Here is a 26987-nt window from a genome sequence, read left to right on the forward strand (position 1 = left end):
TGCATAGTATAGCATCTACATTATCTACTGTTTTCTTCATCACATGTTTGTTTGTTGTTTCTATTTGAGTTTAAGTGAGACTTATAGTATACTCACAGTTTGTAGTTATGATAGAATAGGTTTTGCTTGCCACAAACTTATGTTAGCACCAAAATCAGCCCACTGCAGTAGATTTTTTAAAGAGCACAGTTTTTGTTTTTGTTTGTGAATATTTGATATCTTTTAAAGATAGCTTTCTTTGTTAGGGATTGAGCATCATAGGGTTTTTTCCTTTTTTTCGCCGATATAAGGTTTTCCCTTTTGTTCTGCCCAGATAGAGTAGCTAGTCGCAGGAGGTCTTTTTTCCACAGCCCACAATGTTAGTCAAGAGAGTTTGCCCACACTACAACTACAGGCTACTCTTAGGGAGGTGGCGGTTTGTCCTCTTGTCAGTAGGTCTGTGCGGGACCTGTTACTTCTGCCAATAGCTCTCTCAAACACATCTTGAGTTGGTGAGATATTTACTTGGTAACTGACGCCCATGTTGGCTTTGGGGGCAGAACTAATAGGCCTGGTACAGGATAAGCTTTTGAATATATCTGTTATGAAATTATGTTATTCCTGAATGATCACTTAAAGTTTTTGATATGTGACTTTTCAGTCCCACAGGAGGGAAATGTTGAAAAAACTTTTGCCTGAAGGATGCATTTGTCATGAGTGATATTAATCGTCTTGATGATCACTTAAAATTGTTAGTATGTGACTTTCCAGTCCCACAGGAGGGAATGTTGGAAAAAATGTTGAAGCTTTATAATCAAATGTTTTAGAGTCCAAGTTATATATCCATAAGATTTATAAATTAAATGTTTTAATGCCTTAAAGTTTAAGATTTTATAGTTAAAATGTCTTATAGTTAACTTTTCTATAGTCTAAAGCCTTAAAGTCAAAGTTTTACAGTCAAATGTCTTAAAGTTAAAGTTTTACAGTCAAATGTTTTATAGTTAAGGTTTTACAGTCAAATGTTTTATAGTTAAGGTTTTATATTCTAATGTTTTATAATAAGTTTTTATAATCTGAAGTGTTAAAACACTAAAACTAGAATCCTAAGCTGAGAAACTCGCTGGGCTCAGTATAAAAACCAGGTGCAGGGTGTCCAAGAAAAACAGGTGTCCCCCCGAGCCCCTCCCTTATCTGTTGTACAGTGCATGAACGTGCCTAATTGGCCGGAGTGAGGAAGAGTCCTGTGGAAAAGTTGGAAATGGGTCGGGCAAAACTGAAAGGAAACAAACTGAGGGCAGAGAGCCAGAGCGAGGGGGGGGCTCCAACAGGTGTTGATGCACGCTGAAGCCCAGCGAGGGAGGGGTTTAGAGCAGTGGTTCCCAAACTTTTTGTGCCCAAGGCACACCAAAGGACAAGTAAAAATCTCAAGGCACACCTATTGTGCAAATAGCCCTTATAACACGTGTTATCACTCATATCATGTATAATATCTGTAAATGTGCATAATTATTTACTAATGTCAAATAAAATGTGACAAAGACAACTATATTACTCATGAAATATTTATTAACGAAATATTTCAAAAATGAATTTGAAACTTTATCAAATTAGGCTTCATCAAAGCAGCAACTCACTCATTCAAACCAGACAGGTCACAAAATTAAAAATGAGGCAAAGGAAACTCGGCAGAAATTCAGCACAGAGAACTGTCAATGCAAGGAAGCTGCACTGTCCATGGTTCTGAACTACAAAATATAAATGTAACATTTCAGCAATCAGCATTGAAACATGTGCTATTGTAAATATTTTTGCCTACTTACAAATGAGTGAGATACATGTGCCTGTCGGGGCGCGCAGATTTTTTTAATCCTTGGTGGCACTGAGGAGAGGGCCACTCACAAGTCCTGTTCAACAGAGAGCCATGACCTCCTGTTGTTCTTCATGTAAACCAGCGTAGAGAACGCCAACTCACACAGGTAGGTAGTGGGGAAAAGAAGAAGTTGCTCAATTGCGTGGTGGGAGATGCTTGGGTACTCTGATGCAGAAGCCAACCAAAACTGATCCAGTGGGAGCTCACTAAATTTGAGTTTCAGTGTGCGGTCCACACGGAGCTCTGCGCACTCCTCTCTCTCTTTCATAGTGAGCTTTTCTGTTGAGGATTCCTGGTTGAATGGGTCTCGGATCCAGTCATAGTCCTCGATGTCAGCCACACATGGAAAATAGCGCTCAAACCTCTCGTTTAAGGTCTGAAGGTGTTCGGCATATATAGCGCGCTCCCTCGCTGCCTGTGGCGCAGCTGATGCCAGCGGGAACATGTCCATGCAGCCCTGTTCCAAAGCCTCGCGCCACAGGGTAAGTTTGCCCACAGAGGACGCACTCGGGCTGCGGTTTGTTGACATCCCCGGTCCAACTGAAGCCATAAGACAGGTAACTGTCATGATACTGCCTGCTGACAGTTTTTTTCTTCTTTTCTTTCGGTGGTGGATTGTCGGCAGTCTCTGCACTGGTGGTTGGTGGTTTGCTCCGCACAAGAAAGCGCTTCATTTTCCCTCTTTTTTTAATGTTGTCCTTCAGCCTTTGATGTGTCACAGTCTTATAATTCCCACTTGCGCAACTGCGTTAACAGCGAAATATGGGGTTCACTGAGGATTTTTTTTTAAATAATTGTTTTTAGGTATAGAGTTTGCCTCTGTATTATGAAATGAGCGCATATAAAGTACTGATATAGTAAATTAAAAATATTTTTTTTTTTGTGTAGTTGTATATTGCAATAATAACGTATGATTGTCACAAAATCCCACAGCACACCCGGACTTGCCTAACGGCACACCAGTGTGCCGCGCCACACCGTTTGGGAACCACTGGTTTAGAGTATATAAGACCCGAGCGGCTGACCTGTGGGCAGTCTCATCCGGATGGACTCGGGTTTATTTCTTTGTATTTATACAGGAATAAAGTCTTTTTGCATCAGATTCTGCCAGTCTCTAGTGTTTGCTTGTCTGAGTTTTTCAAGACTTTGATTATATTTTTAAGAGTTTTTTAACCAAGTTTTATAACCCATTTTTAAGAGTTTTTCCACCAAGTTTGTTACGTATTTTTATTTATTTATTTTTTCAACCATGTTTTATCATCAGTTGGAGATTGAAATTATGTGGCTCACGGTCCAGTCCAGCAGGGTCACGGCTGCACTGGTCTCTGCTGCTGGTGGCTTGACTTTCAGCAGCAGTGCAACTTCCAGAGGGACCATGCTGTTTTCCCCGTCCAGCAGCTTTATACATAGAGCCAAAGTGGGAAAAAGATGAATCTCATATGTTTACATAATAAAAGTAAACTTCTACATTGTATGAGGTAAAGGAAGAACATGGGCATTTTCTCTTTGTATTCATTATGAAAAAAGAGAAATGTTAATAAATGTTGCTCTAAGTATTTAAACAATGTATCAACATGCTGGAATGAGAAAGAAGAATATATCACTTACCATAGATGTGCGTTCAACTTCTTCCTGTTGAATGCGTTTTCTGGCAACCTACAAAAAATAAAGACATACATTTGTTTAGTTTATTACATGTTTATTACATATAATATATTACATATTATATTTATCGTACAATGTGGATACATGAATCATTGGTAGTTAGTTAGTGTGTGTGTGTGTGTGTGTGTGTGTGTGTGTGTGTGTTCGGGCGAAAGGCGGGGTACACCTTGGACTAGTCACCAGTCAATCACAGGGATGACATATAGAGAAAGACAACTTTTTGCAATCACACCCACACCGATGGGCAATTTAGAGTCACCAATTAACCTAACAAACATGTCTTTGGACTGTGGGAGGAAGCCGGAGACCCCGGAGAGAACCCACGCATGCACGGGGAGAACATGCAAACTCCGCACAACTTTGTCCAAACCGGGGTTTGAACAAGTAAACTTCTAGCTGTGAGGCAACAGCGCTAACCACTGCAGTCACCGTGCAGCCCTGTTTGTATGTTTGTCTATATGTCTCTCTGCTCGTCTATATGTCTGTCTGTTTGTCGAAATGTCTGTCTATATGTCTGTCTATATGTCTATTTGTTGTCCTGGGGTGTTCTTCTGTGCTTCTGGGAGGGTGTGGAGATTCATTTCAGCCAGGGGTGGTCCTTTAGTGTCTCCAGGGTGGGTCGGGCCTCCGGGGTCTTGGTCAGACAGCTTCGTAGAAACCCCTGACAGTCTGGACAGACAAAAAAGAATCATGGTTGAATACACACTGTACTTAATATGTGTTTCCCTGTGCTTAATTTGACTGCATGTGGGTGTTAATAACTTACCGATGGAAAGACTTTCACTGATGTCAGGGTTTACATAAACAATCTCAGTGCTGTCAGTAAAGGGGACAGTACCATGCAGGATCTCAAAAAGCACAACACCAAGCTGCCACACTGTAGCTGGTACGGCCCTGTACATCTTTTTCGTGAACCACTCAGGGGAGACGTACACATAAGTTCCTACAATTCAACCAGCCACAAAGTAAGAAAATATAATGGTAAGAGACAGAGATAAAGGACAGAGATAGCAATTATGCAATGATCATCAGCTCGAAGCAATACAAATATAAGAGACTAAGACTAACTAATAATAAGAACAATAAGAGGGACAGCCTACCTGGACCTGAAATGTAATTCTCCTCTGACAGAAATGTTCCACAGCCAAAGTCAATGAGCCGTACTCGAGGGACATCAGAGCCGGTTTCAAGGAGGATGTTCTCTAGCTTGATGTCCCTGTGAAATACTCCTCTGGAGTGGATCTCAATGACAGCATCCACCAGCTGTTTGGCTATGGTCTGGGGGAGAAAGAGAGAGACATAAAGACTGAGTGACATGGTGTTCATGGACACAGATACAAAAACACTGAAACACAGTTTGTATCAGCTACTTACTTTAGCCTCGTGCTCCTGCAGGGAGGACCCTCTAGATTCGACATAATCATACAGGTCACAGCAGGGGACTGGTCTCTCTAGGACGAGTATCAGGTCGCGATCCAGATCGTACCAGTCCAGCAGGGTCACGATTGCACTGGTCTCTGCTGCTGGTGGCTTGACTTTCAGCAGCAGTGCAACTTCCAGAGGGACCATGCTGTTTTCCCCGTCCAGCAGCTTTATACATAGAGCCAAAGTGGGAAAAAGATGAATCTCATATGTTTACATAATAAAAGTAAACTTCTACATTGAATGAGGCAAAGGAAGAACATGGGCATTTTCTCTTTGTATTCATTATGAAAAAAGAGAAATGTTAATAAATGTTGCTCTAAGTATTTAAACAATGTATCAACATGTTGGAATGAGAAAGAAGAATATATCACTTACCATAGATGTGCGTACAACTTTTTCCTGTTCAATGTGTTTTATGGCAACCTACAAAAAATAAAGACATACATTTGTTTCGTTTATTAGTCGTACAGTGTGGATACATGAATCATTGGTAGTGTGTGTGTGTGTGTGTGTGTGTGTGTGTGTTGTATAGCATGACAATGAATCTTACAGGTAGATTGTCCTTTTTGCGGAAGCCAGCAAAGACTGCCCCGAAGCCTCCTTCACCAAGCAGTTTCCCCTCCTCGTACTTGGACTCAAAGGCATCTGCAGAAATATATAACAAACATATTCCGTTTAAATATACATGCTCAGGACTTTCATCGGAATACTAATACATAAAACTAATCTCTCACAATAACCTCATTTTATTAGCGTAGCTGAGCATCATGGCTGGACAAAGCATGCCAGAATCCGTCCAAAGGAAACATAATAAATCCACCTACCAACATTTCTAAAGCTCACTAGTTGTCATGATCGATAAATCAGTACAAAAAACTGACTTATACTATTTCCAGTCTTTATGCTAAGTTAAGCAACTGCATGTCATAGCATTCAGTTGTGCTTCTCACAGAAGATACATTTAAACAAAAATGGTAGAAATTGATTTTGCAGCAGCCAAGGTATCCAGATTTTAGTCTCTTGCATGTGTCGAACTCCATAAACACTGGATTCTTCACTTCCAATAATAGAACTCATAAGCATATGTCATTGGTCACTCTGTCTTCTAATTGCAGATTTTTTTCAAACCCCATGATGACACAATCATGGCTATTTTGACTTTGGAGACCTCCCTCCACATCCAAAGTAGACATTTACATCATTCTCTACAGGCTAAGTATAATTCTGCCTATCCTAGCTTACCTCTGCTGCGACGATGAACCGTATTTGCTGAAGAGGAAGTGTCAGGGTTGTCACTGGAGGCCTCAGAGAGATAATGGGTCTTTCTGCTCCTTTTCCTGGGACCCTCTGTCTCCTCAGACTTCCTCTTTCTACTCGAGATGTTGGCAGATGTGGATGGTACGTTGTCGTCGGGGATGTCGTCGTTGGACTTCCTCTTGCTGCTGGTCTTCCCAGAACCCAACACAGCACCATGGCTGGGTCCAGAGGAGCTTGGAGTTTCTCCTGAAACTGTGACATTCAACAGATAAAGCCAAATCATGAGCATGCGAGTATTAGGAGTTAAAAACAAATTGTGCACATTGGTATTCAGACAAATCAGAGGTATTTATCTGTAGACAATTCAGCCCTATACAATTTTTTTGGTGGTTTAAATAATTTGAAAATATAATGAAGACAAAAGACATAACACATAAAGTTCAGCAAAAGCCTGATTTCAGATAACTATGCCAAATACATTTCGATTTAGGTGAGAATGAGTCAACTTTAGTTGCTGACTCTCAATATAGCTTCTTGTAAATGGGCTTTATTTAACAAAGTACCCCTTTACTGAGCATGCAATTATTCTCCTCTTTTAGTTTAACATTTACTTAACTGAAAACAAATACAATGAATCTTTTTAGGATTTTTCTGAGCTTACCTGTGCTGGTAGTTGGGCCAGTGAGGTCCCTGCTGCAGCCCTCGCAGGGACTTTGACTTGTCCTGCTCCTCTTGCTGGCTCTTTCAAGACTCTCCTCAGATTTTCTCTTCGAGATGTTTTTTTGATCTGAGTTGCAGTCTTTCTCTGTGTAGATGATGGGGTCAGTGCGGCAACCTGCAAGAACAGAAAACGACAATTCAGTATGCGCTTAATACAATCCATTACATTATTTATGTTCTGAGGGAATTAAGTAAGTGGCAGCACTCGAACTTATTAATCTACCAGTTTAATCATGTGGTTTAAAGAGAAAGGAAAATAGCATTTTTTTTGCCAGAATTGTGTTCCTCAATACTTACTCCGTTGTGCAACTGAGGCCCACCACTGAACGGTGCTTTTTGGTGTCCACGATTTGGATGACATGACTCTCAAAAAGTAATGCTTCTCCGTTGAAATGACAAATGAAAATGAACTAACTTGGATCATTCAAGTGTAAGTTATGTCATGTTCCAGAATGCCTTTGAAGAGGTTGTTCCGGAATGCTTTGGCCACACAAATTTGACCTCACAATATTCTGCTGTGTGTCGTGTTCTATAGAATACATTCAGAATGTTGAGTGGATTCAAATGCAAGAGATGTGTTTAATCAAACATAAACACATTCAAAGGCTTTATAGTACTTACACAGAAACAAAAGCGACAGATTGGGATTCTTAATTCGAATCAAAACATGGTTGGTGTGCAACTCTCATGATCCGTCTACAGAGATTATAATGTTATAAACCAGTTTGAAAGAGCTACTATGATTCAATGGAAATCACTTTTTGTCCCATCTTTTACTGTAGATAGCAAGTGAATGCAGGTTGTGCTTTCCTAAACTGTCCACAATCTTAACTTTCCCTTTTATTAGATACAATGTGAAAATTCTTTGTGGTCAATTAACCCAAAAGTGAATAAACATAGACTACTATTGATTCAGACAAAACTGAAGTTATTGTGCTCAGCCCAAAACACCTCAGAGACTCTTTCTCCCATGATATAGCTGCCCTAGATGGCATCAGCCTGGCATCCAGCACTACTGTTAAGAATCTGGGAGTTCTATTTGATCAGGATATGTCCTTCATCTCCCACATAAAACACATATCAAGGACAGTCTTCTTTCATCTTCGCAACATAGCAAAAGTCATACACATCTTGTCTCAAAACGATGCAGAAAAACTTGTCCATGCATTTGTTTCTTCCAGGCTGGATTATTGTAACTCGTTACTATCAGGCTGCCCTAATAGGTCACTAAAAACTCTTCAGCTGGTACAAAATGCTGCAGCACGTGTGCTGACAAGAACTAGGAAGAGAGACCACATCTCTCCTGTATTAGCCTCTCTGCACTGGCTTCCTGTAAAATCTAGAATAGAATTTAAAATCCTTCTTCTTACTTACAAAGCTCATAATGGTCAGGCACCATCATATCTTAAAGAGCTCATAGTGCCATATTACCCCTCTAGAACATTGCGCTCCCAGGATGCAGGCCTGCTTGTGGTACCTAAAGTCTCTAAGAGTAGTGTTGGAGGTAGAGCCTTCAATTACCAGGCCCCCCTCCTCTGGAACAATCTACCAGTCAAGGTCCGTGAGGCAGACACCCCCTCTTCTTTTAAGAGTAGACTTAAAACTTTCCTCTTTCATAAAGCTTATCGTTAGTTTAATCATGTGGTTTAAAGAGAAAGGAAAATAGCATTTTTTTTTTTGTCAGAATTGTGTTCCTCAATACTTACTCCGTTTTGCAACTGAGGCCCACCACTGAACGGTCCTTTTTGGTGTCCACGATTTGGATGACATGACTCTCAAAAAGTAATGCTTCTCCGTTGAAATGACAAATGAAAATGAACTAACTTGGATCATTCAAGTGTAAGTTATGTTATGTTCCAGAATGCCTTTGAAGAGGTTGTTCCGGAATGCCTTTGAAGAGGTTGTTCCGGAATGCTTTGGCCACACAAATTTGACCTCACAATATTCTGCTGTGTGTCGTGTTCTATAGAATACATTCAGAATGTTGAGTGGATTCAAATGCAAGAGATGTGTTTAATCAAACATAAACACATTCAAAGGCTTTATAGTACTTACACAGAAACAAAAGCGACAGATTGGGATTCTTAATTCGAATCAAAACATGGTTGGTGTGCAACTCTCATGATCCGTCTACAGAGATTATAATGTTATAAACCAGTTCGAAAGAGCTACTATGATTCAATGGAAATCACTTTTTGTCCCATCTTTTACTGTAGATAGCAAGTGAATGCAGGTTGTGCTTTCCTAAACTGTCCACAATCTTAACTTTCCCTTTTATTAGATACAATGTGAAAAATCTTTGTGGTCAATTAACCCAAAAGTGAATAAACATAGACTACTATTGATTCAGACAAAACTGAAGTTATTGTGCTCAGCCCAAAACACCTCAGAGATTCTTTCTCCCATGATATAGCTTCCCTAGATGGCATCAGCCTGGCATCCAGCACTACTGTTAAGAATCTGGGAGTTCTATTTGATTAGGATATGTCCTTCATCTCCCACATAAAACACATATCAAGGACAGTCTTCTTTCATCTTCGCAACATAGCAAAAATCAGACACATCTTGTCTCAAAACGATGCAGAAAAACTAGTCCATGCATTTGTTACTTCCAGGCTGGATTATTGTAACTCGTTACTATCAGGCTGCCCTAATAGGTCACTAAAAACTCTTCAGCTGGTACAAAATGCTGCAGCACGTGTGCTGACAAGAATGAGGAAGAGAGATCACATCTCTCCTGTATTAGCCTCTCTGCACTGGCTTCCTGTAAAATCTAGAATAGAATTTAAAATCCTTCTTCTTACTTACAAAGCTCTTAATGGTCAGGCACCATCATATCTTAAAGAGCTCATAGTGCCATATTACCCCTCTAGAACATTGCGCTCCCAGGATGCAGGCCTGCTTGTGTTACCTAAAGTCTCTAAGATTAGTGTTGGAGGTAGAGCCTCCAATTACCAGGAAGAGTAGACTTAAAACTTTCCTCTTTGATAAAGCTTATAGTTAGGGCTGGCTCAGGCTTGGTCTAGCCTATAGTTATCCTGCTATAGGTTTAGACTGCCAGGGGGGATCTGACACACCAAGCTCCTCTCTCCCTCTCTCCATCTCTCTCTCTCTTTGAATTGTTTCTGTCCCTGTTTTTCACCTGTATTTTCCACTGTTTCCTACTGCATGGCCAGGTAAGCCTTTTACTGGTGTTTTTGAGTGTTTGACTGTGACTGACAGATCGTTGGTTGTGTTCCCTCGTGTTTTCGGAAGGAATGGCGTCCACCGAGACGCCACCTCCGTCAATCCGGCAGGGAGTGCGGATAGACCCGCCGGACGCCAACGTTTCTGTGGAGGAGGTTCTTTTGGCTGTCGGAGAGCAGGTAGGACATGATAACCTATCGTATGCATCCTGGATGAACAACGCTGTGGTCGTGTTCCTGAAAAATGAGCCTCTTGCTCATCAGCTGATTGAGAGCGGTGTGGTTATCTGGGATTTATTTGTGCAGGTTTCCCCGCTGTCAGTTCCCTCCACGCGGATCACCGTATCCGGTGTTCCCCCATTTATTTCTAACGAGCTGTTAGAGAACGAAAAGGAAAGTTTGCCAGCGGGTTTAAGGCTGTGAGTTTGGGATGTAAGGTGTGCAGCCAGACTGGATAGAATATACATGTCAAAAAGCCTCAGCCCCAAATTAGTTAACAGTAACATCAGTCCAGTGGGCTTCACAGACCATCACCTTACCACAGCAGGGCTGATCATTTCGCCAGATGAAAAGGTTCAGTCCTACTGGCACTTTGTTACATTTCCCTTTTAGCAGAAACAATAACGCTGACAACCAACAAAGAAAGAGCTCAGGGCGGACGTGAGGCAGTCAAAGAAAAAAGGTTTATTCACAATATTTAAATGAAGGTAAACAACAAACGTAGGTTTGAAAAATGTGGGGGGAAGGAGGAACTGTGGGGGTTGTGCCAAACGAAATAAACAAAGTACAACAAAATAGGGCCTAGCTCAACTCTATCTGTGAGGAAAGAAAACAAAAACAAAAGGCCTGACTACCTTATCTACAAAGTGTCTGAATATAATAAAAGTACAACAGTGGCAACAACCCATAACCTGGTGTAGTAACAATTTCCTGCTAAGTGCGTGAATGTATAGGGTTCCCCAGCCTTACCTCAGCTCTACTTCCCCACCACAAACCATCTTAGACAGCCAAGCAACATAGGGGCGAACAAAGCAAAAGAGAGGCTTTTAAAATGGTGCCCTCCGTCTCTGATTGGCTAACTGGCTGGAGTGTGAACCAATCCACAGCTCTTCTGGAGCTCACAGGTGGCAGCCAATCTTCCACTTCTCGCCTGCAGGACAAAGGGAGAAGAGAGCAAGAGAGAGAGAGAGACACCTGCACACACCACTCTATATACGTAACACACTTTAATAACAGACTCTTACAGGATAGTGTTTTCTGCCAAGGTTTTGAGTGCTTTTGGAAACAGTGGAAAACAAAAAAAGCTGAATTTGGTTACCTGAAGTTGTGGTGGGAGGTAGGCAAAGCTCAGGTTTGGGTCTTCTGCCAGCAGTACACCTCTCACTCTTCTGCCAGGATAAAGGCAGCTGTCAAAGATTTGGAGGTCGAAATTAAAAACATTAAGGGGGGTTTAAATAGGATCTCCGAACCCACCACTAGTCCTCTGCTGCGGGAGAAGAGGTTGGAGTTGAGCTCCTTCCTGCAGGAGAAAGTAAAGGGAGCCCTGGTCTGGTCACGCTTCCTCCAGCTTAAAGACATGGACGCCCCGAGCTCTTTCTTCTTCCTCTATAAGGTCCGACCTGGGTCCAGGCCCCCGGAGCGGCGCTGCTCTGGTCGAGCCTGGGTCCAGGCCCCCGGAGCGGCGCGGCTCTGTACGGTCCGACCTGGGTCCAGGCCCCCGGAGCGGCGCGGCTCTGGTCGAGCCTGGGTCCAGGCCCCCGGAGCGGCGCTGCTCTTTACGGTCCGACCTGGGTCCAGGCCCCCGGAGCAGCGCGGCTCTGTACGGTCCGACCTGGGTCCAGGCCCCCGGAGCAGCGCGGCTCTGTACGGTCCGACCTGGGTCCAGGCCCCCGGAGCGGCGCTGCTCTGGTCGAGCCTGGGTCCAGGCCCCCGGAGCGGCGCGGCTCTGTACGGTCCGACCTGGGTCCAGGCCCCCGGAGCGGCGCGGCTCTGGTCGAGCCTGGGTCCAGGCCCCCGGAGCGGCGCTGCTCTTTACGGTCCGACCTGGGTCCAGGCCCCCGGAGCAGCGCAGCTCTGCGGTATACGGTCCGACCTGGGTCCAGGCCCCCGGAGAGTGTCTCTACCGTTGAGGATTTCCGACCTGCACAACTCCTACTTATAACCTCGGTTGGGAACACATCCTGACGTCTATGATGAGGTCACGAGCCGAACATGTCATGACGTGTCCGTACTCGTCACTATATGATGGAATGTTGTGGAATTTGTATAAAAACACTCCGTGTCTTTTACAAATAGATGTCATTTTTGAACGATAACATAATTTTGATAAGTTCTGGATTTAAAAAAAATCTAATCCATACTAAATATAACATAGTTAGAAATAAGCTTTATGTTCAATTTATGCAAAATTGATGTGACTGTATTATTGCTGTTGCTCTGTCGCCACCCGGTGGATTATAAGCGCAACTGCATGGGTAGGGCTCCGTGCTGGCAACAGCACCTGCACTCAAAAAAGGGAAATTGGCTGGCTATTACATTTACAAAAGTGTAACATGTATTTTGTACAAGATAATGTCATACTTACAAGGTGAACGTGATGAAATCATATAGGATTTGCATGACATTCAACAACTTAACATTTGTTAGATTCCGTCATGTTGAGATAACGTGAAACAATGTAGTCAGAATGTGGTTTCTAATTTCCTTGGTGGACTCGCGAGATCACGCGAGATCACAAACCATCTGGCGTGTCAGGTAGGTTTCCAAGCGTGCCCGGGAATATCGCGGCAGTCATCGCGAGAGGACGGTATTGAAGAATAACACACTTGGCGTGCGTTGCGTTCATTTGGAAAAGGTAAGATACAATCTTTTATCATCCATCTGAATGCAAAATGACGTGCATAAAGTCACCAGCAGTTTGTCCATCATTTTCAGCGATATTTGGTCACGCTTGTCCCTCCGGCCCCAACGCCCATAGAGCATGCTAACATGCTGAGCCGGCTAGCTTCCGGTTTCGCGCTCTGCTAACTTAAATGGGATAGACTCATTTTAAATAGTGCAGCTCTTCTAGACTTTTCAAATGTTATCGGACCGAATTTTGATTGCGAAATAAGTCATTTCGTGGGGGTTGTGATGCTCATTCATGGATATTTACTGACTGTTGCATGGAACTTGTGTGGGTGAGTGAGTGATTCTTGCAGCCCGAGGCAGAGGCTCCGCTCCGGGCGGGTCTTATGCTCTGAGCTGGGAGAGCGAACAAGTGCCGAGGGAGTCTCGTATATCACGGGGCAGACCCGTGCCCGGGCCCCTAGTGTAAAAGCCCAGTGAACGAGTTAGCTGGGATGAGCAATCGGCACTCCCGGTTTACTGAAGTGAATCTCCAGTTTCGATTGACTCATGACATGCACATCGCTAGTTTGCATTGAATGTGCTGCTTTGTGTTGCCACTACGCAACACAGGTGCGTCAAAGCTCGCAAGGCTCCCGAGGTTGCAACGGCTTGTTCACATTACATGCATGAGCTGTGCGTGGCGTTACCTGCTGGTTTTTATTCCGGCTTACTTATTAACAGGTGAAATGCATATAAGCTATTTCAGTAGTTTGTCCTGCTACACTATGATGCCATTTTCAAAAATTGGGGGAAATCCTTGAGTTTGATGTTGGAGTGTGACAGGCTGGTTTATTAATTTGATAATGACATATTTCCAACAGTTTCTAGGCATCATGTTAATTACTGCTTGTATCTTCTGTCCCTCCAGCTTAGCAGTGACTGTGCAAGGGTCATCCTCAACTGGTTCAAATCACAGGTATGAATACACATCATTTACATTAAAGTTAAATTTCTTTTAGGACATTTTTTCAAATGACTACTTTTTTTTTTTTTTTTTTTTTTCCTCAGGGGACTGTGATTTCATAATGCCACATTCATTTCCCAGCTCTTTTTATTTTGATTTCTTATATTCAAATGAATGGGGCGTTATCACAGATTCAGACCATAGCAACAGCAGAGGGATGGCACTGAATCACATACAGCAGCACTCTTCTTCTACTCTTGCTTCTCCTCGTCCTTTTCTTCTTCTCCTCCTCTTTCTCATCTTCTCCCCACTCCTCTTCATTCTTGGAGAAAACGATTCCCGGAGATTGATCCTTCCAGATGGGATGCCAGAGTCTGTCAGTGAACTTGCACAGCAAATAAAGAGACAGTGTGGAGTAGATGGGGACTTCAGGCTTCAATTCATGGATGCTGAGTTTGGGAATGAATTCACCAACTTGGTCTCAATATCAGACATCCAGGACAAAAGTTCCATCAAGGTCATCTTTAACTCAGTTGCACCTGCCCAGCCTCTTCCCTATTCAGTTGCTGCCACCTCCCTGCTCCCTCCCTACTCAGCTGCTGCCACCTCCTGCCCTGTAGATGACTCCTCATCCCTTTCATCTGCTGGTAGCTCATTTGATACAGACATATTGTCTTCTCCTGAGTCCACCTCCTCAAGATCCACTGCATGGCCCATTGTCTTCCCCATGCCCCGGTTCTCTTATGATACTCAGCTACAGCTGGACAGGGCCAACGCTGCTTTCAAAGAAACTGGAGCTTTGTTGAATCCTGATACTAAACTTAAATCTGCCATTCTTGATGGCTTAGCTGAAGCGATCGTCCAGTACAAAGTGTACCTCTCTGACAGGGAGTTTGATGAGGTAGCAGAAGCTCTTGTAACAACACATCCGTGTTTGAAAGAGCCAGGTTCGGTCACCGGGTATGGCTGATGGAAGACGAGCCTGAAGTATAAACTTGGTAACTACCGAACAAAGCTCAGGCGGCTTGGATGCCCTGAAGTTACTGTGAATGCCTTAAAACACAAACCTGATGGCAAATGCAGTCCTGCATATGGTGCGAAGAAGCCGAAAAAAGCCAAAGTGAATTACTGCCCACAGCCATTCCCCCATTAGGGATCATTGTGTCAGAGTGAGTGGCAGCGAACATCTAAAAACCTAGAGTACATTGCTAAATATCTAAAAATCTGCTCTGATCTGCCCTTGTGCAAAAATGCAGTTTTCAGGCACAAAATAAGCATTGACACTGTATACTATTATGAAGGCCTACAATAAGCAGTCTTTCACGGAGATGGCACGTGTTCTTACCACATTGGACACTGTGTTTATAGTGAGTGCTGTAATGCTGCAGTCGATGTTGAATTGTTTGCTTTAAAAGAATTGCATTGCTCAAAGCATTCAAAGACAAACCACATCAACTATATAAGGTGAATATTTCAGTTCTGTTTTAACAGCCTGCAGTTAATTGCTGCAATTTAAAGGATTATTTTTTACATTTTTACATTTATTTTTTAATGTTTGAAAGTCTTGTAACCTTTATTGATGTCAAATAACATAGTTGATATGTTAACTGTATAGTTTGTGACCCTCTCCCTGCAAAAAGGGAATCCAATAAAGGTGCCATATCTTTCATGTAAGACAATATTTGCTTGTTTTGATTTCTATTTTGATGCACTTTTTATGTTTGAGCATTAAATATGATTAGATAAGATGAAATAAGAGTATTACCTGAATGGAGCAAGGCCGTCCTAATGTTGTTTTTCTTGCGGTGGTAAGTCGAGGTGTCTTCTTGTTATATACCTGTATTACCTGTTGTCCATTTCTGGTTGTTGCATCATGTGTCAGATGAATGATGTAGATATTAGAGCCAGTTACACTGTGAGCTACTAGTGTGTGTTGGTCTAATATTAGACCAGGCGCAAGGAACTGCCCTGCAGACCAGACTCCACTGGGACCTGATACCTTCATTAAACATAGTGGGAGGCCGCTCTGTTAGCTCATGCTCACTGAAGTGGTGAGCAAAGGTGCTGAGGCAATAATTAAACAGCATTAGTTATACAAGTCTGTGAGGCTATAACTGTACGACAACTTATTTAGCTTGTGTTTCCTTTTGTGTCACATTTGAGTATTTGTAATACACATGGGCTACTTTAACATCTTCTATTCCTCATTATGAAAGCTCAGCTGAATTGTCCTGGGGCGTAAGTCACCAATGTTAACCCTCCTGGGTCCCGACTAACCTCTTTAAATGGTTAACCACTGAGGGCTTGTCTGTGAGGTGTGTGTCTCTGTTACCCCCAGCAGACTCACAGTCATTTTGGAAACCTGCTGTCTCTCCCCAGTGATGTGTTGACTCTCAAGGTGGTCAAACACTGACGGATGGCTTATTGATGAGTGGACCAGGACATACATTCCTCCAGAGGCTTTGTTTGAGCAAATCAGGTTTGCCTGAAGAGACAGAGGAGGGGGTTTGGGAACACTCGGACGATCTCAGGCTGGACTCGAGGGGAGCTTTGGGCTGTGGTTGCATCTGCGTTTGTCACCCGGAAATTGATCTAAAGAGCTTGTAACACTGACCAATCTGGATTTATAGAAGGGTTTAAACAGTGAGACTCAGGTTATCAGTATGGATACTTTAAAGAAGAGCAAACATCCATGGATTCTTTATGAGAAAGAAGCACCACACAGCGGGTTTTGGTGAGTTTGCTTTACATTTTTCTTATTATCCTTATCTTGATCATTTAATCTTCACCTCTGTTAATACATTTATATGGCCTGTTACTGCATACGAAGCCTGTTTATCAATTTTGCGTGTCATAAGCTGGCTTTATTTCCAAATAAAATTGTGGCATCTATCCTAAAAGTTTTCTTCGGTCTCTTATTTCTACTATGAGGTACGTCTGCATCTCTCTGCTTCAGATTCACATATTTTCTCCAACATGTCTTTCAAACACAACAGCCTTCACTTTCCCTTTCTCGCACCTAATGCACTTTTATTACTTGATTATTTTACGGTTCCATTATTCCCCTTTGGTTGTGACTAATGTGTACGACGTTAAAGAACCACTCATGCGTGTCCTGATGGACGAGGAAAGGAGCTCACAATGCTGAGACCTGGACCCTCCGGAGCGGCGCGGCTCCACGCGGCCCGAGGGCCTGGACCCTCCGGGCCTCCGGAACGGCGCGGGACCTGGAGGGTCCAGGCCCCCGGAGCAGCGCGGCTCCATGCTGTGCGACCTGGACCCTCCAGGCCCCTGGAGCGGCGCGGCTCTGCGGTCCGACCTGGAGAGTCCAGGCCTCCGGAGTGGCGCGGGACCTGGGGGGTCCGGCCCCCGGAGCTCGTGGCCTCGTGGCGGCGCGGGACCTGGGGGGTCCAGGCCCCCGGAGCAGCGCGGCTCTGTACGGTCCGACCCGGGTCCGGGTCCCCGGAGCGGCGCTGCTCTGGTCGAGCCTGGGTCCAGGCCCCCGGAGCGGCCTGGTACAAGCTTTTGAATATATCTGTTATGAAATTATGTTATTCCTGAATGATCACTTAAAGTTTTTGATATTTGACTTTTCAGTCCCACAGGAGGGAAAACTTTTGCCTGAAGGATGCATTTGTCATGAGTGATATTAATCGTCTTGATGATCACTTAAAATTGTTAGTATGTGACTTTCCAATCCCACAGGAGGGAATGTTGGAAAAAATGTTGAAGCTTTATAATCAAATGTTTTAGAGTTGAAGTTTTTGAACATTTTTAAGAGTTTTCAACCAAGTTTGTTACGTATTTTTATTTATTTATTTTTTCAACCATGTTTTATCATCAATTGGAGATTGACATTATGTGGCTCACGGTCCAGTCCAGCAGAGTCCTGCACTGGTCTCTGCTGCTGGTGGCTTGACTTTCAGCAGCAGTGCAACTTCCAGAGGGACCATGCTGTTTTCCCCGTCCAGCAGCTTTATACATAGAGCCAAAGTGGGAAAAAGACGAATCTCATATGTTTAAATAATAAAAGTAAACTTCTACATTGAATGAGGTAAAGGAAGAACATGGGCATTTTCTCTTTGTATTCATTATGAAAAAAGAGAAATGTTAATAAATGTTGCTCTAAGTATTAAACAATGTATCAACATGTTGGAATGAGAAAGAAGAATATATCACTTACCATAGATGTGCGTTCAACTTCTTCCTGTTGAATGCGTTTTCTGGCAACCTACAAAAAATAAAGACATACATTTGTTTAGTTTATTACATATTTATTACATATAATATATTACATATTATATTTATCGTACAATGTGGATACATGAATCATTGGTAGTTTGTGTGCGCGTGCGTGTGTGTGTGTGTGTGTGTGTGTGTGTGTGTTCGTGTGTTCGGGCGAAAGGCGGGGTACACCTTGGACTAGTCACCAGTCAATCACAGGGATGACATATAGAGAAAGACAACTTTTTGCAATCACACCCACACCGATGGGCAATTTAGAGTCACCAATTAACCTAACAAGCATGTCTTTGGACTGTGGGAGGAAGCCGGAGACCCCGGAGAGAACCCACGCATGCACGGGGAGAACATGCAAACTCCGCACAACTTTGTCCAAACCGGGGTTTGAACAAGTAAACTTCTAGCTGTGAGGCAACAGCGCTAACCACTGCAGTCACCGTGCAGCCCTGTTTGTATGTTTGTCTATATGTCTCTCTGCTCGTCTATATGTCTGTCTGTTTGTCGAAATGTCTGTCTATATGTCTGTCTATATGTCTATTTGTTGTCCTGGGGTGTTCTTCTGTGCTTCTGGGAGGGTGTGGAGATTCATTTCAGCCAGGGGTGGTCCTTTAGTGTCTCCAGGGTGGGTCGGGCCTCCGGGGTCTTGGTCAGACAGCTTCGTAGAAACCCCTGACAGTCTGGACAGACAAAAAAGAATCATGGTTGAATACACACTGTACTTAATATGTGTTTCCCTGTGCTTAATTTGACTGCATGTGGGTGTTAATAACTTACCGATGGAAAGACTTTCACTGATGTCAGGGTTTACATAAACAGTCTCAGTGCTGTCAGTAAAGGGGATAGTACCATGCAGGATCTCAAAAAGCACAACACCAAGCTGCCACACTGTAGTTGGTACGGCCCTGCACATCCCATTCTCGAACCACTCAGGGGAGGTGTACACATAAGTTGCTACAATTCAACCAGCCACAAAGTAAGAAAATATAATGGTAAGAGACAGAGATAAAGGACAGAGATAGCAATTATGCAATGATCATCAGCTCAAGCAATACAAATATAGGAGACTAAGACTAACTAATAATAAGAACAATAAGAGGGACAGCCTACCTGGACCTGAAGTGTAATTCTCCTCTGACAGAAATGTTCCACAGCCAAAGTCAATGAGCCGTACTCGAGGGACATCAGAGCCGGTTTCAAGGAGGATGTTCTCCAGCTTGATGTCCCTGTGAAATACTCCTCTGGAGTGGATCTCAATGACAGCATCCACCAGCTGTTTGGCTATGGTCTGGGGGAGAAAGAGAGAGACATCAAGACTGAGTGACATGGTGTTCATGGACACAGATACAAAAACACTGAATCACAGTTTGTATCAGCTACTTACTTTAGCCTCGTGCTCCTGCAGGGAGGACCCTCTAGATTCGACATAATCATACAGGTCACAGCAGGGGACTGGTCTCTCTAGGACGAGTATCAGGTCGCGATCCAGATCGTACCAGTCCAGCAGGGTCACAGCTGCACTGGTCTCTGCTGCTGGTGGCTTGACTTTCAGCAGCAGTGCAACTTCCAGAGGGACCATGCTGTTTTCCCCGTCCAGCAGCTTTATACATAGAGCCAAAGTGGGAAAAAGATGAATCTCATATGTTTAAATAATAAAAGTAAACTTCTACATTGAATGAGGTAAAGGAAGAACATGGGCATTTTCTCTTTGTATTCATTATGAAAAAAGAGAAATATTAATAAATGTTGCTCTAAGTATTAAACAATGTATCAACATGTTGGAATGAGAAAGAAGAATATATCACTTACCATAGATGTGCGTTCAACTTCTTCCTGTTCAATTTTTTTTATGGCAACCTACAAAAAATAAAGACATACATTTGTTTAGTTTATTAGTCGTACAATGTGGATACATGAATCATAGGTAGTTTGTGTGTGTGTGTGTGTGTGTGTGTGTTGTATAGCATGACAATGAATCTTACAGGTAGATTGTCCTTTTTGCGGAAGCCAGCAAAGACTGCCCCGAAGCCTCCTTCACCAAGCAGTTTCCCCTCCTCGTACTTGGACTCAAAGGCATCTGCAGAAATATATAACAAACATATTCCGTTTAAATATACATGCTCAGGACTTTCATCGGAACACTAATACATAAAACTAATCTCTCACAATAACCTCATTTTATTAGCGTAGCTGAGCATCATGGCTGCACAAAGCATGCCAGAATCCGTCCAAAGGAAACATAATAAATCCACCTACCAACATTTCTAAAGCTCACTAGTTGTCATGATCGATAAATCAGTACAAAAAACTGACTTATACTATTTCCAGTCTTTATGCTAAGTTAAGCAACTGCATGTCATAGCATTCAGTTGTGCTTCTCACAGAAGATACATTGAAACAGAAATGGTAGAAATTGATTTTGCAGCAGCCAAGGTATCCAGATTTTAGTCCCTTGCATGTGTCGAACTCCATAAACACTGGATTCTTCACTTCCAATAATATAACTCATAAGCATATGTCATTGGTCACTCTGTCTTCTAATTGCAGATTTTTTTCAAACCCCATGATGACACAATCATGGCTATTTTGACTTTGGAGACCTCCCTCCACATCCAAAGTAGACATTTACATCATTCTCTACAGGCTAAATATAATTCTGCCTATCCTAGCTTGCCTCTGCTGTGACGATGGGCCGTATTTGCTGAAGAGGAAGTGTCAGGGTTGTCACTGGAGGCCTCAGAGGGATAATGGGTCTTTCTGCTCCTTTTCCTGGGACCCTCTGTCTCCTCAGACTTCCTCTTTCTACTCGAGATGTTGGTAGATGTGGATGGTACGTTGTCGTCGGGGATGTCGTCGTTGGACTTCCTCTTGCTGCTGGTCTTCCCAGAACCCAACACAGCACCATGGCTGGGTCCAGAGGAGCTTGGAGTTTCTCCTGAAACTGTGACATTCAACAGATAAAGCCAAATCATGAGCATGCGAGTATTAGGAGTTAAAAACAAATTGTGCACATTGGTATTCAGACAAATCAGAGGTATTTATCTGTAGACAATTCAGCCCTATACAATTTTTTTGGTGGTTTAAATAATTTGAAAATATAATGAAGACAAAAGACATAACACATAAAGTTCAGCAAAAGCCTGATTTCAGATAACTATGCCAAATACATTTCGATTTAGGTGAGAATGAGTCAACTTTAGTTGCTGACTCTCAATATAGCTTCTTGTAAATGGGCTTTATTTAACAAAGTACCCCTTTACTGAGCGTGCAATTATTCTCCTCTTTTAGTTTAACATTTACTTAACTGAAAACAAATACAATGAATCTTTTTAGGATTTTTCTGAGCTTACCTGTGCTGGTAGTTGGGCCAGTGAGGTCCCTGCTGCAGCCCTCGCAGGGACTTTGACTTGTCCTGCTCCTCTTGCTGGCTCTTTCAAGACTCTCCTCAGATTTTCTCTTCGAGATGTTTTTTCGATCTGAGTTGCAGTCTTTCTCTGTATATATGATGGGGTCAGTGCGGCAACCTGCAAGAACAGAAAACGACAATTCAGTATGTGCTTAATACAGTCCATTACATTATTTATGTTCTGAGTGAACCAGTTTAATCATGTGGTTTTAAGAGAAAGGAAAATAGCATTTTTTTTTTTGCCAGAATTGTGTTCCTCAATACTTACTCCGTTTTGCAACTGAGGCCCACCACTGAACGGTCCTTTTTGGTGTCCACGATTTGGATGACATGACTCTCAAAAAGTAATGCTTCTCCGTTGAAATGACAAATGAAAATGAACTAACTTGGATCATTCAAGTGTAAGTTATGTTATGTTCCAGAATGCCTTTGAAGAGGTTGTTCCAGAATGCCTTTGAAGAGGTTGTTCCGGAATGCTTTGGCCACACAAATTTGACCTCACAATATTCTGCTGTGTGTCGTGTTCTATAGAATACATTCAGAATGTTGAGTGGATTCAAATGCAAGAGATGTGTTTAATCAAACATAAACACATTCAAAGGCTTTATAGTACTTACACAGAAACAAAAGCGACAGATTGGGATTCTTAATTCGAATCAAAACATGGTTGGTGTGCAACTCTCATGATCCGTCCACAGAGATTATAATGTTATAAACCAGTTCGAAAGAGCTACTATGATTCAATGGAAATCACTTTTTGTCCCATCTTTTACTGTAGATAGCAAGTGAATGCAGGTTGTGTTTTCCTAAACTGTCCACAATCTTAACTTTCCCTTTTATTAGATACAATGTGAAAATTCTTTGTGGTCAATTAACCCAAAAGTGAATAAACATAGACTACTATTGATTCAGACAAAACTGAAGTTATTGTGCTCAGCCCAAAACACCTCAGAGATTCTTTCTCCCATGATATAGCTTCCCTAGATGGCATCAGCCTGGCATCCAGCACTACTGTTAAGAATCTGGGAGTTCTATTTGATCAGGATATGTCCTTCATCTCCCACATAAAACACATATCAAGGACAGTCTTCTTTCATCTTCGCAACATAGCAAAAATCATACACATCTTGTCTCAAAACGATGCAAAAAAACTAGTCCATGCATTTGTTACTTCCAGGCTGGATTATTGTAACTCGTTACTATCAGGCTGCCCTAATAGGTCACTAAAAACTCTTCAGCTGGTACAAAATGCTGCAGCACGTGTGCTGACAAGAACTAGGAAGAGAGATCACATCTCTCCTGTATTAGCCTCTCTGCACTGGCTTCCTGTAAAATCTAGAATAGAATTTAAAATCCTTCTTCTTACTTACAAAGCTCTTAATGGTCAGGCACCATCATATCTTAAAGAGCTCATAGTGCCATATTACCCCTCTAGAACATTGCGCTCCCAGGATGCAGGCCTGCTTGTGGTACCTAAAGTCTCTAAGAGTAGTGTTGGAGGTAGAGCCTTCAATTACCAGGAAGAGTAGACTTAAAACTTTCCTCTTTGATAAAGCTTATAGTTAGGGCTGGCTCAGGCTTGGTCTAGCCTATAGTTATCCTGCTATAGGTTTAGACTGCCAGGGGGGATCTGACACACCAAGCTCCTCTCTCCCTCTGTCTCTCTCGCTCTCTCTCTCTCTTTGAATTGTTTCTGTCCCTGTTTTTTCACCTGTATTTTCCACTGTTTCCTACTGCATGGCCAGGTAAGCCTTTTACTGGTGTTTTTGAGTGTTTGACTGTGACTGACAGATCGTTGGTTGTGTTCCCTCGTGTTTTCGGAAGGAATGGCGTCCACCGAGACGCCACCTCCGTCAATCCGGCAGGGAGTGCGGATAGTCCCGCCGGACGCCAACGTTTCTGTGGAGGAGGTTCTTTTGGCTGTCGGAGAGCAGGTAGGACATGATAACCTATCGTATGCATCCCGGATGAACAACGCTGTGGTCGTGTTCCTGAAAAATGAGCCTCTTGCTCATCAGCTGATTGAGAGCTGTCAGTTCCCTCCACACGGATCACCGTATCCGGTGTTCCCCCGTTTCTTTCTAACGAGCTGTTAGAGAACGAAAAGGAAAGTTTGCCAGCGGGTTTAAGGCTGTGAGTTTGGGATGTAAGGTGTGCAGCCAGACTGGATAGAATATACATGTCAAAAAGCCTCAGCCCCAAATTAGTTAACAGTAACATCAGTCCAGTGGGCTTCACAGACCATCACCTTACCACAGCAGGGCTGATCATTTCGCCAGGTGAAAAGGTTCAATCCTACTGGCACTTTGTTTCCCTTTAAGCAGAAACAATAACGCTGACAACCAACAAAGAAAGAGCTCAGGGCGGACGTGAGGCAGTCAAAGAAAAAAGGTTTATTCACAATATTTAAATGAAGGTAAACAACAAACGTAGGTTTGAAAAATGTGGGGGGAAGGAGGAACTGTGGGGGTTGTGCCAAACGAAATAAACAAAGTACAACAAAATAGGGCCTAGCTCAACTCTATCTGTGAGGAAAGAAAACGAAAACAAAAGGCCTGACTACCTTATCTACAAAGTGTCTGAATATAATAAAAGTACAACAGTGGCAACAACCCATAACCTGGTGTAGTAACAATTTCCTGCTAAGTGCGTGAATGTATAGGGTACCCCAGCCTTACCTCAGCTCTACCTCCCCACCACAAACCATCTTAGACAGCCAAGCAACATAGGGGCGAACAAAGCAAAAGAGAGGCTTTTAAAATGGTGCCCTCCGTCTCTGATTGGCTAACTGGCTGGAGTGTGAACCAATCCACAGCTCTTCTGGAGCTCACAGGTGGCAGCCAATCTTCCACTTCTCACCTGCAGGACAAATGGAGAAGAGAGCAAGAGAGAGAGAGAGAGACACCTGCACACACAACTCTATACACGTAACACACTTTAATAACAGACTCTTACAGGATAGTGTTTTCTGCCAAAGTTTTGAGCACTTTTGGAAACAGTGGAAAACAAAAAAAGCTGAATTTGGTTACCTGAAGTTGTGGTGGGAGGTAGGCAAATGTCAGGTTTGGGTCTTCTGCCAGCAGTACACCTCTCACTCTTCTGCCAGGATAAAGGCAGCTGTCAAAGATTTGGAGGTCCAAACTAAAAACATTGAGGGGGGTTTAAATAGGAGCTCCGAACCCACCACTTGTCCTCTGCTGCGGGAGAAGAGGTTGGAGTTGAGCTCCTCCCTGCAGGAGAACGTAAAGGGAGCCCTGGTCTGGTCACGCTTCCTCCAGCTTAAAGACATGGACGCCCCGAGCTCTTTCTTCTTCAACCTGGAGAGATCGGTGGCGTAGAGAAGCTGATGTCTTGTCTGAAGCTGCCAGGGGGCAGAGTGACCACAGATCCGGCCGAGATGAGGAGCCATGCTGTGGAGTTCTACTCGCACCTTTTTGGGGCAGAAACCTGCAGCTTGGAGTGCCGTGGGGAGCTCCTGGAGGGTCTTCCTCAGCTCAGCCAGGAGGAAACAGCTGCTCTGGACTGTGAGCTGACTCTGGAGGAGTTAACGTCTGCCATCAATCAGATGACATCTGGGCGGGCACCGGGGATTGATGGCCTTTCTACTGACTTTTATAAAGGGTTCTGGAACGTTCTTGGTCACGATTTACACAGTGTTTTGGTGGAGTGCTTTAAAACAGGATCTCTTCCTGTTTCCTGTCAGCGAGCGGTGCTTTCTTTGTTGCCATAGAAAGGAGACCTGGCCTAACTGAAGAACTGGGGGCCTTCACTCTACTTAATGGGAAAAAATTGACTAAAGCAAGAACAACAATAAGCAAAAATAAGCAAAACCTTCAAGTAAATAAACCAACAATGTGAGACAAATAAACAAACTAAACTAAACGCAAAATACCCAAATTTATAAGAAAGTAAGTAAAGGAACTAACTAAAGGGACAAAAACAGCAGTGGCAACCGAGCTCCTCCTAATAGGGCAAAAGAACAAAATTTTGATTTTTAAAAAATTGTTATTTAAATCAATGGAGAAGCACAAGGCGATTCTATCTGATTACCTTCGCCAAGTACAGCACCGCTAGATGATGAGGGAGGCCAACACCATGTCCTTGTTTCTATTGCGAGAAGCACACATGATTACCGGTACCAATAATATTCGAACTATCACAAGTTGAAACCAAACAATGCATACCTGGAAGCCTGCGAGTTACGGTGACTGAACTAGGCTTCTGTATGATCCAACACACGCACACATACACACCGCACTCTAATACTGCAAGCAGTCTGTCCAAATCTTCCTCCGACCGCAACAGGGGAGGAATGGCAAAGTGAGCTCGCATCGAGCCACAAACTGTTTCCTTTAAGGGGCTTCTAACTGGAAGCAGCTGACACTGGTTTCCTTCCTCCTTGCCATGATTGAGGGGTGGGGTAAAATGGAAAGGGGAAGGCTTACCCATGACATATAGCTTAGCTATTGAGCCCTTGCAGTGCAGGTTGAGGGACCGGCTCAGCGGACTCTCTTTGCCCGGGTCCTGTGGCATTGAGCGTCCCCCAACACTCTCTGCTTATGCGGATAATGTGAATATTTTGGTTTCCAGCCAGGGGGATGTTCGGTGTCTGCAGGACACCCTGTCCCTGTATGAAAAAGCAACTTCTGCACGGGTGAACTGGGCAAAGCGCGAGGCTCTGCTGGTGGGACAGTGGAGGGATCAGGCGGTGCCCAGTCTGCCTGGAGGACTTGAGTGGGGGAGGGAGGGGCTGAAGGTGCTGGGGTTTTTTTGGGCACAGAGGGTTACAAAACAAAGAACTGGGAGGGAGTTAAGGAGAAGGTGTGTGCTCGGTTGTCTAAATGGAAATGGTTGCTGCCACAGTTGTCGTATAGGGGAAGAGTTCTGGTCGTCAATAACTTGGTCGCCTCGACTCTTTGGCACAGACTCATCGCTCTGACTCCACCTAGAGGCCTGATGGAGGACATTCAGAGGGTCATCCTGGACTTCTTTTGGTCTGGCAATCATTGGGTCAGGGCAGCAGCCCTCTATCTGCCAGTGGCTGAAGGAGGGCAGGGACTTATCAACATCCGGTCCAAAGTCGCCTCTTTCAGACTCCAGACCGCACAGAGGCTGCTCTACAACTGTGGTCCAAGCTGGCCGGACACTGCTCGTCTGCTGCTGAGGAGAGCTGGACGCCTGGGCTACGACAAGCAGCTTTTCCTTTTAAGAACTGAGGATATGGACATCACTGGCCTGACTCCATTTTACGGCTCTGTGCTGCAGGCCTGGCAGACTCTAAAATCTTGCAGCTGGCGGTCAGCAGACCTCCAATGGAAGGTTGTACACGGGGCAATAGCTACGAACAGATACAGAGTGCACATTGATCCTGGGATGGGAGAGGAGTGTCTGTTTTGTTCCCAGGTTGAAACCCTTGTACATTTGTTTGTTGAGTGTCCCAGCCTGTCA

At 43.5% G+C, this 26987-nt stretch overlaps 2 protein-coding genes across 2 annotated transcripts; both read right to left on the reverse strand.

Moving 5' to 3' along the window:
• Window positions 1-4091: 4091 nt before the first annotated feature.
• Window positions 4092-7277, reverse strand: LOC138589823 (serine/threonine-protein kinase pim-2-like). Its single transcript, XM_069660288.1, has 8 exons — window positions 7214-7277; window positions 6858-7031; window positions 6182-6448; window positions 5490-5584; window positions 4889-5104; window positions 4615-4792; window positions 4281-4457; window positions 4092-4183 (listed from the first exon to the last, which is right to left on the reverse strand). The coding sequence occupies exons 1-8, from the start codon at window positions 7275-7277 to the stop codon at window positions 4092-4094; spliced, it is 1263 nt and encodes a 420-aa protein (XP_069516389.1).
• An 11444-nt stretch (window positions 7278-18721) lies between these two features.
• On the reverse strand, window positions 18722-21871 carry LOC138589843 (serine/threonine-protein kinase pim-2-like). Its single transcript, XM_069660311.1, has 8 exons — window positions 21808-21871; window positions 21484-21657; window positions 20940-21074; window positions 20116-20210; window positions 19518-19733; window positions 19244-19421; window positions 18911-19087; window positions 18722-18813 (listed from the first exon to the last, which is right to left on the reverse strand). Exons 1-8 carry the CDS (start codon window positions 21869-21871, stop codon window positions 18722-18724), a joined length of 1131 nt encoding a protein of 376 aa, XP_069516412.1.
• Window positions 21872-26987: the final 5116 nt, after the last annotated feature.

The sequence above is a fragment of the Semicossyphus pulcher genome, unplaced genomic scaffold (genome assembly GCF_022749685.1).
Source record: "Semicossyphus pulcher isolate SPU_LCO1_2020_fin unplaced genomic scaffold, fSemPul1.0.p SCAF_1, whole genome shotgun sequence".
In the NCBI taxonomy this organism is placed as follows: Eukaryota; Metazoa; Chordata; class Actinopteri; order Labriformes; family Labridae; genus Semicossyphus; species Semicossyphus pulcher.

Bases quoted from the DNA above. Each gene is read 5' to 3' on its own strand.
- LOC138589823 (XM_069660288.1), bottom strand. From the start codon at position 7,277: ATGTCATCCAAATCGTGGACACCAAAAAGCACCGTTCAGTGGTGGGCC. The intron at 5,585-6,181 runs GTAAGCTAGGAT...ATATTTCTGCAG, and splicing joins GGTTCATCGTCGCAGCAGAG to ATGCCTTTGAGTCCAAGTAC. The intron at 4,458-4,614 runs GTAGGCTGTCCC...GTTGAATTGTAG, and splicing joins GAATTACATTTCAGGTCCAG to GAACTTATGTGTACGTCTCC.
- LOC138589843 (XM_069660311.1), bottom strand. From the start codon at position 21,871: ATGTCATCCAAATCGTGGACACCAAAAAGGACCGTTCAGTGGTGGGCC. The intron at 19,734-20,115 runs GTAAGATTCATT...CTATGTATAAAG, and splicing joins GCAAAAAGGACAATCTACCT to CTGCTGGACGGGGAAAACAG. The intron at 18,814-18,910 runs GTAAGTTATTAA...TTGTCTGTCCAG, and splicing joins CAGTGAAAGTCTTTCCATCG to ACTGTCAGGGGTTTCTACGA.